General features: G+C 38.7%; 1 protein-coding gene across 1 annotated transcript in view; it reads left to right on the top strand.

Moving 5' to 3' along the window:
• The window catches only part of MRPS28 (mitochondrial ribosomal protein S28), a 124,118-nt gene extending 112,180 nt beyond the window's left edge, over positions 1 to 11,938 (top strand). The window contains exon 4 of the mRNA XM_006880548.1: positions 11,767 to 11,938. Within this exon, the coding sequence (XP_006880610.1) occupies positions 11,767 to 11,938 (172 nt within the window). The remainder of the gene's footprint in view (positions 1 to 11,766) is intronic.
• Positions 11,939 to 16,566: the final 4,628 nt, after the last annotated feature.

The raw sequence follows: 16,566 nt of genomic DNA, 5'->3' as shown, positions 1-16,566 counted from the left end.
TAGACTATTATGGAGATTGATTTTGGAATTTAGATGCACTCTTATTGATTGTGCTTGGCCGTACATATTCATATCCTTGAAGATGTATCATGGGGGTGTTACGACGCCTGGTTTACGTGCAGTGCAGCATTACTGTGAGCAAGGGTATGAATCACTAGGAGGGAAAGAAGGATGTTGATTTTAATTAGCTGAAGACATTCTTCTTTCCCTCTTCAAAAAAAGAAAATAAAAATTTACTTCTAAAGTAAAGAATTATGAGATCGTCAGAAAAAGTGATAAACAATTTTAACTTACTGGAGTGAAAACAGAAATGGTTAATGACTTCAAAAGGACTATTTTTAAAACCTTTAAGAATGGTGTGTGATTACAGCAGACAGCTAATTTGACAAAATACGTCAGAGTTCTTCACAATATTCTTTGTATTGAATTGAGGTTCAATTCAAGCCTTGTGCTTCATTGGCTTTGTATTACTTAATATATTTATATTTTTAAAAAAAACACACCCAAAACCTAGTCAGAGAGAGCCTTTCTATTTTAGGTCTATGAGAACCAACACTAGCGTGCACTGACAGATGTTCAAGAATGTCTGTGGAAAGAATGTCAGAAACCTCTCTAAGGGCAAGTCTTTAAACCATGCCCTTAATTCAGAAATGCAGGACCAGATTTAATGGTCCTTTTCCTATAGCATTCACTGACTGCAGCATATGGTCTGAGGAGCAGCCAGGGAAAAGGCTAGGATGGAATCCGTTTAGGCTGGAGTTCACAAAGATCAGGCAGAGGCGAGCACTCAGAGTTAAAAGAGAAGAAGATGCCACAGTGAAAACACAGGCTCTTTTCATTTTGAAAGTGCTCGTTGAAGACATCCTATTTGCCTTTCAAGCCAGTACTATTCTGTGATTTTAATATGCAATATGAGATTTCTTAAAAACTAATTATCGGGGTTTTTTTCCCCTAAATTAATGTAGGTCGTAGACAGCACTCTGAAGTCTCTGGAGCTTTTTAAAAAGAAAACTTAAGTTCATTTTGTGCTAACACTGAAAAATAACCATCTTTTCCACTGGTTGTGATTGTTGTGTACCATAGAGTTGGAACCCATCAATAGCTGGCCCTTCAGTGGGTTTTCAGAGGAAGTAAATCACAGGAAGATTGTCCATCTTTCTTCTGCAGAGCAGCTGATGTATTTGAAGGAGAGTGGTTAAAATAAAGATAGCTATGGCAGCAACGTGGCTTATTTATTTCAAAAAGGAGATATTTTAGATACCAGAGGAATGTCTATCTGTGTTTCATTGATTATGCAAAGGCATTTGACTGTGTGGATCATAACAAACTTTGGCTGACTCTGAGAAAATTGAGAATCCCAGAACACTTTATTGTGCTAATGCGAAATCTATATTTGGACAAAGAGGCAGTCGTCAGAACAGAGCAAGGAAACACTGTATGGTTCAAAATTGGGAATGGTGTTCGCCAGGGATGTTTCCTGTCTCCATACCCTTTCAACCTGTATGCAGAACAGATTATTTGAGAGACTGGGCTCTGTGAGGAGAAGTGTGGCCTCAGGATTGGTGGAAGATCTATCAACAATCTCTGTTATGCAGATGACACAATCCTGCTTGCTAAAACTGAAGAGGACCTGAAGCGCTTGCTGCAGAGGGTCAGTTGATTGAGGCTCAATGTTAAGAAGACAAAGATTCTCACCACTGGACCAATTGGCAGCATCAAGATGGATGGTGAAGAAATTGAGATTGTTCACAGCTTTAGTTTGCTTGGCTCCACAGTCAACATTCTTGGCACCATCAGCCAGGAAATTAAAAGACGCATTGCCATGGGAAAGTCTGCTGTTAGGGACCTCTCCAAAGTACTGAAGAGCAATGGTGTCTCTCTGGAGACTAAGGTACGTCTGATACAGGCCATGGTCTTTGCAATCACTTGTTATGCATCAGAGAGTTGGACAATGACTAGGGAGGATAGAAGGAGAATTGATGCCTTTGAACTATGGTGCTGGAGAAGAGTATTAAGGGTACCATGGACTGCTAGGAAAACAAACAGATTCATCCTGGAGAGGGTTAAAATGGGCAGCTCCTTGGAGGCCAGGATTCTGAGGCTTCGTCTGACATACTTTGGACATGTTGTGAGGAGGGACCAGTCTTTGTAGAGGGACATCATGCTTGGGAGGGTGGAGGGACAGCGGAGGAGTGGAAGGCCCTCTATGAGGTGGATTGATTCAGTGACTGGGGTAATTGGGATGGGTGTATCGGCGACAGTGCAATTGGTACAGGACAGAGCAGAGTTTAGGGCTGTTGTACATAGGGTCGCTATGAGTCGCAAGTGACTCGACAGCATATAACAACAAACAACATATTTAAAGTGGTGCATTGATAACACTTTTAGAGGAATTAAGTTTCTGTCTTTGCAAGAAGTCATTGAGAACTTAATAAAAGAGAGCATAAAACACTCTTTTTACCTTGTGATTAAAAACTTGACTTCCAAGCACCTTAATTCTTATATCTGTAACATGGAGGAAATGATTAATTTTAACTTCTCACAACTTAATCATTCACTCACTCACTCACTCTAACTCATTACTGTTGAGCCAGAACCAACTCATAGCTCACCCTCCATCAGATTTTCCAAGCTTGTAAATCACATGGGAGGAGATTTTACACCTTTCTCCCTCTGAGCGTCAGGTGGATCTGAACCATTAGAAATGTGCCCCTTTTGCCGGAGCAGCCCAGCACCCTATAAACTGTGTCATCAGAGCTTCCTATCTAGTAGGGTAGTTCATTTGCTCTATGTTTAATACATCAAACACTGACTAGAGGAATAATGCAAAGAATAACAATCAGCAAGGAAAAGATGATTATTGTTTCTGGGTCTAACCGTGGCCTAGTGGCAAGAAGCTGCACTGCAATTCCAAAGGTATGTGGGATGAGGCCACCAGCAGCTTCACTGGAGAAGGATGGGGAATCTCCTCCCATGCCTCTGAAAACCTTCTGGAGGGTCAGCAGTGGGTCCGCTCTAACACTATGGTACATAGCAGCACTGTTTTGTTGCCATCAAGTTGCTCGTAGTAACCCTATGAACAAGTCTGAACCTTGAACTATCTTTTTTTTTTATTTAAATTGCATGGTTGATTGTTTTTTCCCAGTTTCATTGTGTTTCTTCTAATTATTCCCATAAATTGTGTCTTAGAAAACTAATTACCATTGATCTATGCCCACAATTAACCATCTTTTCAGATTCCTTCTGGATCTTTCCTAACTGCTTCACTGACCCCCTCCATCCACCAAACTCTGTGACCTTGTGATTTCACCCCAACTCCTCTGCCTCTCCCCCTGCCCTTTTTGGATATCCATATACATCTTCTCGTTTCCTCCTGTTTTTAAGATAATGGTCTTATGCAGAATTTGTTCTTATGAGATTGAGTTATTTCACCTAGCATAAGCCTCTCTAGCTTCTCCCATTTATATAATTTTTTTTTAAATCATTGCTCCTGAGTGCTGCATAGTATTCCATTGTGTGAATGTATTACAGTTTCTCAATCCAGTTGTTTGTTGATGGACATTTGGGCTGTTTCCATGTTCTTGCTCTTGTGAATAACGCTGCTATGAACATTGGTGTACAGATTGCTATTGGTATTTCAGTTCTGTTTTTCTCAGGGTACATTCCAAGCAGTGGAATAGTTGAGTCATATGGAGTTTTCGCTGGTCAGCTTTTTGAGGAAACAACTAAACTACCTTCCAGAGTGGTTGTACCATTTTATAGTCCCACCAACAGTGTATGAGAGTTCCAATATCTCCCCATCCTCTCCAACATTTATTGCTTACTGTCTTATTAAACTTTCCTGCATCGTCATACTTTCATCATCAAATGTTGATTGTCATGCTCAAATTGATTGACACAGCTATGTCAGTCATCTTATTGAAGGTGAAGGTCTTCCTCTCTCTCTCTCTCACCTTTCCCAGCTTGATGTCTTTTTCTGAGAACCTTTCCCTCTGGACAGTGTAGCAAAGTATGTGAAATGAAGTTTCACCATTCTTACCTGTAAGGTGAACCTTAATTGCACTTTCTCCTAGACAGACTTGCTGTTTTGGCAGTCCATGGGTTATTCAGTAATCTTCAGCATCACAGTTCAAAGGCATCAATTTGTCTTTCTGTCAATATTATTCATTTTCCAACTTTCACATGCATAGAAAGCAATTAAAAAGATCATTGCTTAGATCAGGTGCACCTTAGTCTTTAAACTGACATCCTTATTCTTTAGAACTTTGATGCAGTCCTTGGCAGCAGGTTTTCCCAATTCAGCACATCTTTTGATTTGATTGCATTTACCATGGGTGTTGGTTGAATGTGGATCCAAGTAAAATGAAAATCATTGACAACTTCAGTCTTTTCTGTACCTGTCATAATATTGCCTATTGGTCCAGTAGTGAAGACTTTTGTTTTCTTGATATTGAGATGTGATACTGAAGACTGTGTAGTCTTCCCCCCCTTGTTATTTTTTTAAGGCTGTAGTCTTTGATCTGCAGCAAGTGCTTCAAGTCCCCTTTGCTTTCTGCAAGCAAGATTGTGTTGTTTGCATAAGATAGCCTCTCTGCAGTCCTGAGGCCACATTCCTCTTCATGTTTTCCAGCTTCCTGAATTGTTTGCTCAGCATGTAGGATGACTAGGTATGGAGAAGGGACATAATTCTGATGTACATCTTTCCTTATTTTCCCTTGGTCTGGTGGTACAGCTGCTTCGTGAGGTTGAGTACTAGTTCTTGATTACAGTAAGCTATTTGGCTTTGCAGTGTTTTTTGTAAAACTGGCTTTTCATCATACGTATTGTGGGACGACCATAGTTACTAATTTTATTGTCTATTTTAAATTGTGTAGGACTGTGCTACCATGTGATATAAGTACACATGAAATTTCTCAGTCACACCATATTTCAGTGCGTAATAACCACATTCTGTTGAATGATACCACCATCGCCGACTCTTCTGTTAGTGTTGTTTTAGTATTAGTGAAGTTTTAGTTACTTTTATATCCCTGCATTTCCTTGAAAGGTGAGAGCGTTCTTCACATGCTCTTTAGTTGAAGCTATAGAAGACACTAATCCACCAACGGAAAGATGAAGCCAAAGATTAAATTGTAAAGAAGGTATGTTTAACATAGGTTACAAAAACACAACAGAGTAGTTTTGGGTTTTTTAAAAAAAAAATGATGTTGCTTCAGAAACCATAAATAACATTACTTAGTGTGCTGTGATTTTCTGAACTGGAGAACAACTCTTGACTACCATTCTCAAGTAAATTTTTCCATCAGTTTATATAACGGTTGTATTTCTAGAAATTAAGTGTACAGTTAATATAAACTATAAGAAAAAAAAACAACCCTTGGTATTTATCTTTAACAGACTTAAGTTTAGACTTTGATGATTACAAACCGGTTTTGCCCACATCAGTGTCTGGCACTTGTGCAGGACAACTGTTATACAGAAAGTCTGTGTATTCAGGACACCAGCATCTCACTTACCTCACTAAATGCCAGAAGCCCTTATCATGATGACATCCACAAAGTTCCTCTGTATCTTTCCTTCACATTTGAGGAAAACGATGTTTTATGGTATAAATATTTAAGATGACAGACCCATAACCAGCCACTTTAGAAATGTGTGTGTATGTGTGCGCGTGTGCAGCAATTTTTCATTGAAAATGTAGTGCTACTGCATACATAATTCCTCCTTAATACCTGTCACTCACAATAATATTTATTAAGTGTTCGAGGATAATGAAAGCAAAATTTATTCTTCACACATATTATGAGCTTCTGTCTTATTTGTATTAGGAAATGGGACAGAGGTAGAAGTGACTCCACTTATTCACTGTGTGGCCTTGGGAATTAGCCCATTGGGCTTATTTAATAAAGTCGCAGATTTTCTAAGGATCACACTCGAATAAAGCAACATAAAATAATTATCACAAGGCCATGATCTAGAAATGAAAAATGGAACCATTTATTTTACAACAGAGTTGAGAATATCTATAGCAAAGCTTCTTAATCCTAGAATTTCATGAATGACCTTTAAGTATCAGTGAACCCCTTAAAACTATGTAGCAAAATTATGGCAAATGGCATATATGCATTTTTTTTCTGAGAAAGTCCATTAAAACAATCAAAGGAATGAGGAAAAACTAATTATTACAGATTTTAATATGATAAAACTACATCCTACATAGGAGACAGATCCAGGTCTGCATGGGTGATTAAAAAGGTGAAGTCTACTATTTAGACTGTAAGTTTAAAACAATTTGGGGGAAAAATGTGCTTCTAGTAAGAACAGATGATCTATAAAAATTATCTCCTCTGCCTAAAAATGATATATGCTAAAAATATCATGGACGGTTGAAAGAATAAAATGATCCTTCTTGGAAAAAAGACATCATGCTGGGAAAAGTAGAAGGGCAGCAAAAGAAAGGACAGCGCTCAGTGAAATAAATTTACACCATGACTTTAATAGTTGACTGGAACATATCAGAGATGGTGTGAGGGGCACAGAATAGGGTAAGGTTCAGATCTTTGTTCATATGGTCACTCTCAGCCCTGATGAACTGGACTCAACTACAATATTAATAAAAAAGCTTATTAATGTAATGTAGCTTCATCAGCAAGTCATAGGAGGTAGTTAACATTATCCAAAAACCTCAAGCCGTAAAGTCAGAACCATCTCATAGCTGACCCTCCACTGGGTTTCCAACACCATAGCCTGCACAGGAGGATGTTGCCTCTCCTTCTCCATTAGAGCCCTGGTTAAGTTTGAACCACCAGAAAGGCACAGCCGATAGCTTAGCAGTGGAACTCTCTACCCACTGTGCAACTAGAGTTCCTTAGTTAACAGTGCTTCTAAATCTTTACTAGCCATTGTTGAAAAAAAATTACGGAGTGGATACATCGCTGACTTTCTGTGATCAGCAGTATAGACTATTTTCTTGTTTCCTTTTATATTGCTGTTACTAATGGAAAATGTGGACTGATAAATAAGTGCACTTTCTTCAATTTTGCCTCCATTCTCAAGGAACTACAACATTCAAGGAAAATTATTTTCCTTTTTGAAGATCCTTAGTATGTTTTAACAAAAGAATGTCTCAAGTGGTGGTACAGAAGGCTGCCTATGAGTCATCAAAGAGGCTTGTTAAAAAGGCAAATTCTCAGGTCCCACCCCAGTTTGCCCAATCATTAGACATCCTTCCACTACACACACACATACACACACACACACACACTCACACACACTCTTTATATCGTTTACAAGCTTCTCAGATGTTGTTAATGGACATAAAAATGTGAAAACCACTGTTCAGTAGGCTTTATTAAGTGAAATATATTCATCAAAGTGATTCATGAATCAACCCTTGCCCTTAAAGAGTTTGTACTCTGATAGATTGATTGTTGCTGTTGTTGTGAGGAGCTAATAACGGCATAGAAATAGCTATTGGAGAGGACTAATGTTTGTTTTGATACCATTTAAAAATAGAAACTATTCCCAGATAGTGGAAGTAAAGAATCTTCTGCAGGTTTGATTTTTTAATTTTTACTATACTTGACTGTTTCTTCAATTCATTCAACAAACAAAAGCCTTCTTCTCATCTCTTTGCTAACTCATTGGATAATTTCCATGATTTATAGTATAGAGATTAAGGCAAAACTTTATGTGTTATTGAAGATTCCTGCATCTGCAATGCAGATATATGCACACCCATATTTATTGTAGCATTATTTTCAGTAGCTAAGAGATGGAAATATCTCAAGTGTCTAGCAGCAGACAATGACTAAAGAAACTGGTGCATTCGCACAATGGAGTATTATGGAACACAAAAGAACAATAAAATATTTGTAAAACATGAAGAACAAGGATGAATCTAAAAGAAATTATCAAGTGACACAAGTCACTCACAAAAGGACAATTATGAAAAAAGAAAAGGACAATTACGGCAACCCTCCCCTCCATTATAAAAAGATAAAGAATCATTCTTGAATGGTTACTAGAAATGGGAAGGGAGATGGAGGGAAGTAAACTTGAATAAATAGGTAATTTGGGTGAAGGGAAAGGCAGTATACAGTAAGAGGTTTATCAGACATTGCAAGTTATAATTAATGCTCTGAAGCAAAACATGGATGGATGAATCAAAAACCAATATGGTTTGTAAACTATCACTCAAAATTGTATTGCTTTTTAAGATAGAAGTGTAATATTACTATCCATAAATTACCAAGCATACTGAATACTTAGATGCTTCTTGTTTGTTTGTTTGTTTTAAATTGGGAATCACTAGAATTTATATGACATGGAACCAAGACTGACTAACCATTCCTTCAAGTTCTTCAGTGTAGTTATATGCAAAACTTTTCCCCCAAGTGCTTGTATGTAACACATTCACCTCTTCTTCAAAAAGTAACACTTTTCATTATGTTTATCATATAGTCCACTTAACTGGTTTGAACAAGGAAAGACCAGAACATTTATTAACTATGATATAGCAAGAATCATGCCAAGCAGAAGATGGCCAGGTGGTACAGTGGCTTCTGGCTGCTAAGCAAAGGGTTGACAGTTTGAACCCACCCAGTCCTTGGGAGAAAGACATAGTGATGGTGGGGAAAGCACAGTTCTGCTCTGGCTCTGAGGTTGATCTGAGGTTGATCTGAGGCACATTTGACTCACTGCCAAGATCACATTTCCAGTAAATGTACCAGTTCACAGAATTGTTTAAATCAAGAAAACATATTGTAGGTAGTGAGTGACCTTTATTGGCAGACATTTCAATACTTGTCATTTGTATGATTTGGTGGCAAAGTAGATTATGTGTTGAGCTGCTAGCCTAGAGACCAATATTCTGAATCAATCAGCCTTTGAGAGAGAAAGATGAGACTGTCTATTCCATCTATAAGATTTATAACTTTGAAAAGTTGATGGAGGGTTTCCATGAGTCAAAATCGGTTCTACAGCAGTGAATTTGGGGTGTTTTTTTGGGGGGGAAGGGGTGTGTATGTGTTGGAATACAGAGATAAAGTCAGTCTTTGACCTGTAATACAGAGATAAATAGTCTTTGACCTCATGGCACACATAATGTAATAAAAAATCAGGCATTTACAACATAGATAACCATTACAAGGCATAATACAAGTAAGTGAAAGGGCTCTGACATTTACTTTTACTATATTCTACATTTTCAGTATATTATCCCATAGCATGGACTGCTAGGAGAACAAACAGGTTCATTCAAGAGAGGATGAAACCAAACTGCTCCTTGGAGGCAAGGATTCGGAAGTTTCGTCTGACATACTTTGAGTGTGTTGCAAGAAGGGACCAGTCCTTGGAGAGGGACATCATGTTTGGGAGGGTAGAGAGACAGTACAAGAGAGAAAGACTCGATGAAATGGATTGGCTTAGTGACGAGCATAGGGTAGGTGTGTCAGAGATAGTAACGTTGGCACAGGATAGAGCAGGGTTCAGAGCTGTTGTACATAGGGTCGATATGAGTTGTAGATGACTCGACAGCACAAACAGCAATGACAACAGCAACATAGCAAACCTGTGAAGGGTTACAATAACTAGGAAATAGTGGTTCAGAGAAAGTGTATTACCCAGTTACACAAATAGTAAATAGCAATGCTAAGCTCTGTTTTGAAGTCTACATAAGTCCCAAGCCAGTTTTTTCTACCCTACCTATGTTTTCAGTAATTCCATGAGAATTCAAATTGCAGTCTCTTCATTCTGACACCTGGGAGGCTCTTGGGAGCTGCACATGATGTATTTAAGAATCAGTAGACTTTCCATAGACAGGAGGTTCACATAGTGCTGACAGCAGAAGTAAAGACAGAAGAATGGAAGGATGTGGGAATGGACGTTAGGTCATTTCCACTTAAGCATACAAGCTACGGAACTCTCTGGAAGGGCACCCAGAGCATTGAGCTCCAGAAGATGATGTCATGCCTCATGCTTTCACTAGATATAATGACAGTCAAAGGACTGGATTAATGAAATGTCTGTATTTTAAAAATACGCAAAACTTCACAGCTCATTGGCTATTAAGGAAGGAGGAGGGGCTAATATGAATCAAAGTCTATTGGGCGAATCACTGTGAGTTGTGCTGTTGAGACAAATAAAACAAAATAAATTACAAGATAAATCTCTTTAAGTAACAACACAAGTAATGTTCAGTTTTGCCTTAACTGTATTAAATTTATTTCCCCAATCGCTAATTCATATGGCATATGTTCTATGATTGTTATAAAGTATGTTTCAATCAATATTGTAGGAAATCTCTTTTTTCTTACAAAGAGTCAAAAAATTTGGTATTTATTCTCAAATATATGTATAAATATACCTATGAAAGGACTGGGGTAATATGTATCAAAATATTGCGTGTCTTCTTTTCTAAATTTTACATAGAACATGTTTTACTTCATAATCAGAAAAACAAATCACACCCCTCTTTAAAAAAAGCTGAGTAATTTAAACTTTTCACAGATGTAAATTTACACTTGTAATTTCCTTTCCATATCTACTGAAACTTTGTGTACAGAGTGGTCATTATATTTTCTGTTATGTATCTACCAAAATAATTTCCAGTGTCTTTTTCTTAAGAACTTGCCTTCTTCATTTTCTGTTTGTGTTTTTTAATTTTAATATTTAGTAGAATGCTTAAAGTATATATTTAGATCTTTGTGGCTTGTGACAAGTAGAACATTTTTCACTCTTCTGTACCTTGTACTTTTCTATTTATTATAAATGGTGATGCTTAATTCTTAAAATAGTTTAACAAGGACCTAAGGTGATCAGTAGGCATTTGATATTAAAAAGTGCTTGAATATTTTATTGTCCAGATTGCACCATAATACTTTTTTTCCTATTTAAACTTCACTTTAATTCATTAAAATCTACTTTTAAAAAATCTTTAAGAAGAAAAATGTATTAGAAAACATTTTCCCCTCCGGTAGTCTCTGACTTTAAAAAATTAATATTTAAAATAGAAGTTTCAAGAACTGATGTGTGAGTGTTCATTTAGGAAACATTTTTACTGTTAATATAAAAATCTTTTGTCATCTTTTTTGTATGGACTGTTGAGTGGCTTTTTGACTCCTAATGATTCCGTGTGGTGGCATAGTGAACTCAAGGCTGTAGTCATTATGGGAGCTCATCACCAAGTTTTAAAGGTAATTCTGTCATGGAAATTTTGACAGAGTAGACCAGTTTTCATTCGTTTTTTTGTTTAGACCACTTTTCTTTTGCATAAAGAACAACCACTTCTTAGGTACTAGAGCTCTGGTGGCTTAGTGGTAAAGAATAGCACTCAGTGCAAAAGTATGCAGTTCGAATCCACCAGTGGCTCCATAGGAGAAAAATGGGCAATCTTCCATGCGATTTACTGCCTTTGGAAACCTACTGGAGGGTCAGCTATAGGTCGGTTCTGACAAAATGGTACACAACAACCCAGTTGGTAGGGAGTTGTGCTGCTAACCAAAAGCCTGAGTGTTTCTTGGTTCAAACCCACCAGCAACTTTGTGGGAGAAAGATGTGCAGTCTCTTCCCCTGCACTTTACAACCTCTGAAACTCACTGAAGAGAGTCAGCTATGAGTTGGTTAAAATTACACAGTAATGAGTGAGAGTGAGCGAGTGAGTGTGAACGTCATCTTGTTCCAACATCAAATTAGGATTTGAATTTTAAGGTGTTCATGTATGATGTGCAGAATTAATAGAATCTTTTTCCCCCCCTTAACATTAAGGAAATACCAAAAAGGAACCAGAGTGCGGCTTCGGTTATTAGATCTTGAGCTTACGTCTAGATTCCTGGGAGCAACGACAGATACAACTATACTAGAAGCTGATGCCGTTCTCTTAGGACTCCACGACAGTAAAGACCTCGGTCAGAAGAGGGGCCTCATGAAGAAGAAGTGAACTTGACTTAGTGCTTTTGCTTTCTTTATTAACTCTGATACTCAATTAGCATGTAATAAGAAAGTTGTGAATAAATGATTAAAAGAAGAAATACAATAAATGAAGGCTATTACAGCTCTTGTTTTCTAGCATTTTCTTTCACTGCTATACCTTCCCCTTCCTTCCTTTAGTTGGTATAGTGTGAACTACACTAAGACATTCTTTCCCTCAACAAATGTTTTAATTTCCAATCTGTATGCATGACACCATTCTAAACACCAGAAAAACAGCAGTGAACAAAGAATTCAAAATCCCTTGTCCTTGTGGAGTCTATATTTGCCTGGAGAAATTGCACAATGTTGTTGTTGTTATGTACTGTCAAGTCACCTGCAACTCATAGTTACCCTTTGTACAATAGCTCTGAAGCCTACCCTATCCTTAGCCAGTCTCACTGACTCTGACATCCCTATCCTTATTGCCCCATTTACTGTAGCAATCCATTTTATCTGAGGTCTTCCTCTCCTACACTGTCCATCCACCTTTCCAAGCATAATGCCCTTCTCCAAAATATTGGTCCCTCCCGGCCAAGTGCCCTAAGTATGTGAGACAGAGCTTCAAAATCCTAGTTTCCAAGGAGACACTTGGTTTCACCCACTCCAAGACAGACCTATTTGTTCACTTGGTGGTTCATGGTATGTTATAGTATTTAAATAGACAATAAATAATATAAAATGTATATGATTGTTGTCAAATCAGAACTGACTCAGCTGAGCCTCCAGCAGGTTTTCAGGGTAAATTGCACAAGAGCAGATGTGTTTCTTCCACAGAGAAGCTGTTAGATTTGAATTATGTGTCTTTGGGTTGGCAGCGAGCAGCTCCTTAACTACTAGGCCAGAGTTCCCTAATGTTTCTTAGACAGTAATAAGTGCTAGGCAAAAAATAAACCAAGCAGTGTGAGTACAAGTTGTCAGAATGACAAGTTGGAATTTAGGTGTGGCAGCAAGGATCTCGCTGAAGATAGCTAGTCATGTACCTCTCTGGGGAAGAGTATTTTGATAGAGGAATGGTGAGTGCAAAGGCCCTAAGGCAGGACTGTAAACTTTCAGTTGTAGGAACAAGAAGGGGGCTATTACGCCTGAACTTCAAAGCAGAAGAGTTAAATGAGCTTGGAGAGGTGGAATAGACCCCAGTAAGGACTTTGATATTTATTCTCTCTGAGATGTGGGGTCTTTGGAGTATTCTGAGTAGAGGGGAAATGTAAGCGGCCTACCTTTTAGCAAATGCCTTTGAATGGATGGTGCAGATTTAAGATGAATAAAGACATGTGAGGAAACTTGCCGTAATCCAGGTCAGAGATGATGGAATTCTGGACCAGTGTATAAGTGATGAGAAGTACTGGATAAATTTTGATAAAATGAGATTTTTCTGACAGATATGGAGTGTGTATGACACAGACAAAGGCATCACGGATTTGGGCCCAGGAAACTGGAAGAATTGATTTGCCTCAGCTAACACAGGTAAGGGTAGAGTTCAGTGGAAACAAGCACTCCCTTTGAATCATGTTCCGTTTGAGATGCCTGTTGGCTCTTTATGAGCTCTGGTGGCCTAGTCCCTAGCGTGTTGTGCTGTTAACCAGGAGGATGAGTGTTTCTAGTGATTTGGATCCCTGGGCAACTCTTCAGGGAAAAGATGGGCAGCCTCCTCCTAATAAGATTTACAACCTTGGAGAAACACAATGGAGGATTACTGTGATTTGGCATCAACTTGATGGTAGTGAATTGAGCTTTTGGGAGATTTCTGTTTTAACTAGATAGCTAAGCGGAGATCTGCGAGCTTAGATGGAGAAAGTTAAGAATCACATTTTGATTGAAACTCAAGAAAATGAGACATTTAGTGAAAGTGCGTAAGGAAGTAGGGAGAGGTAAGAGGGATCTTCAAGGGCCTGTGTCTCAGGCTTAGTTCTCTAAAGAAGCAAAACCAGCTAAGCCTTTATTCATCTCACAGGGAGAGATTGATCGCAAAAACATGGCTCAAGCTATCTGTACTTTCTTCCTCCAACAGAAACAAGGCTCTCCCATATGCCCCGAATGTCTTGGAAGGAGCCTATTGTGTGTTTTTTTCTCTTTATTGTGTATCTACTTAAGAGTTTGTACTGCGGTTTCCAATCTGTTTCTCTTTCCTTTTAAAAGTTGTAATTTGCTAGGAATTCCTGTCATCGGGCTTTATGATGTTTTTATTCACTCGAGTGGAAGATACAACAATCTCCCTTACTACTGTCACCTCCAGCCGCCCAGCCACGTCCCCTTGCTCACTAATGAGCCCCGAATCTGGCTCACTATCTCCCTGAGCATCCTTACTTGTCACCCTCTTTGGTAACATCAACATTAAGCTGAATGAGTTAACTCACACTTTTAGCTTCTTTTTTCCAGTGACCTTGGCCACCTGCTCAGGTTACAATCCCTGCATAATAGATTGTCTCAAAAAGGTACTGGCAAAAAAAAAGGTACTGGCTTAAAAGAACAAACATTTCATTACACCTAACAAATCTTGTAGGTCTTCTTTGGTGAAATGTCTGTTCATATCCTGTGCCCATTTTTCTATTGGATTATTTGCCTTTATCTTGTTGTGGTGCTCAAGTATTTTATAAATTCTAGATATAAGACCCTTATCTGACATGTCATTGCTGAACACTTTTCCGAGTCTGTGGCTTCCCTTTTTACCCTGTTGGAGAAGTTTTTGGATGTGCATAGGGATTTGATTCTTAGAAGGTCCCATTCATCTATTTTATCTTCTCCTGGTTGTAAATTTTTCAGAATACTGGGAAGACTCTTTATGTTGTGGATTAGGACTACTAAAGTTTTTCCAAGCTTTTCTTGAATGAAGTTTATAGTCCTTGGTTTTAGTCCTAAGACATTCAGATGACCAACAAGCACATGAAAAAATGTTCAAAATCTCTAGCTCTAAAAGAGATGCAAATCAAAACAACTATGAGATATCATCTCACCCCAGTCAGAATAGCAAAATTTAACAGAACAGCAAGCAACAAATGCTGGCGAGGCTGTAGAGAAACAGGAACCCTTATTCATTGTTGGTGGGAGTGTAAAATGGTGCAACCACTGTGGAAGGCGGTATGGCGCTTTCTCAAAAAGTTGCAAATAGAGATACCATTTGACCCTGCAATTCCACTACTGGGAATATATCCCAAAGAGACCATAACTGACATTCAAGCAGATATATGCACACCCATGTTTATCGTGGCTCTGTTCACAATAGCAAGGAGTTGGAAACAACCCAGGTGCCCATCAACAAACGAATGGATAGAGAAGCTGTGGTATATCCACACAATGGAATACTGCGCTGCATTGAAAAACAAGGAACTCATGCAATATTATTCAAAATGGGCGAGCCTGGAGGACATTATGCAAAGTGAAAGATCTCAGTCACAAAAGGACAAATATTGCATGGTGCCACGGTTGTAAAATGGGATTGATATCAGGGTTGGGGTAAGACAGAAAAACTGGATAAATTGTGTATACTGCACTGAAACAGATGAGGGAGTGAATAATTTAAAAGTGATGTATGATAGGGTATTATGGTTATCACAGGAGTCCACAAGGTTGCATAGTGGAATGTACTTGGGGTGGTGGTAGGGGTGCGGGGGGCGGGGGGGGGGTGTGTACCAGGGAAGGAGTATTTATTTTGAAAGAGAGGAGCGAACTGGAGTCGGGGCTGGGCAGGGAGAGAAGTGCAGCAATGAATGAATGGAAATCCCAAATCTCTGTAAATGCTCATTAAAATTACTTAAAAAAAATAATCCAGACTGGGCTCACCTGAGCGATTTTATCCTCACGCCATCAACGGAGGTTGCTCAGATCCTCAGATGGCCGGTTTAGTAGGGTACAAGCCACGTTCACTCACTCTGATGGCATTTTGGCAGAGAAGGGCGTCTTGAAGGTTAGAGCCAGCTGGGACTGCCAACCAGAGCATAGACACATGGCTTCTTCTGCAGCACTGTGGTCTCAAAATAATTGACCTGCTTACAGGGTGGCTGGCGTCCCCCAGAATAATATGGTGTTTCAGATCCTACAACAAACCTATTGCTATTGTCAAAGGCTCACTATCAAAAACATACCTTGCAACTTCCTATAACACTAAAAGCTAAGTTTTAATCACTAAAGATACCAAGTATGCTAGCATGAATAATCACGAAAATAATCACTAAAAATGCATGTCTACTCAGTATTTGTAAATGTGACCTTATTTAAAAGTAGAATCATTGCTGATATAATCAAATAGACAATATAATGCTTGCTTTATTGTGTGTTGTTGAGTTGGCTATGGCTCACAGCAGCCGTACAAAGAACATATCAGGACCTTGCCCAGCATCCTATGCCAACCTCATAATATGCGGCATGTTCAAGCCCACTATTATAGTGACTATGTCAACCCCTCTTACTGAGGTCTTCCTCTCTTTCTCTAGCTTTCCAACTTTCCCAGCATGATGTCTTTTTCCCAAAGACTGGCCTCCTAAAAACATGCCCAGAGTGTGCAAGACAGAATTTCACCATCGTTGCCTCTAATTAGAGTGGATTCTAAATCTAATGACTCATGTCTTTAAAATAAGAAATTGGACACAGAGACAGACATGT

Source organism: Elephantulus edwardii, unplaced genomic scaffold (genome assembly GCF_000299155.1).
Source record: "Elephantulus edwardii isolate Elephantulus edwardi_28Jun2011 unplaced genomic scaffold, EleEdw1.0 scaffold00008, whole genome shotgun sequence".
NCBI classification, from domain to species: domain Eukaryota; kingdom Metazoa; phylum Chordata; class Mammalia; order Macroscelidea; family Macroscelididae; genus Elephantulus; species Elephantulus edwardii.
This window is presented reverse-complemented; position numbering and strand designations above follow the sequence as displayed.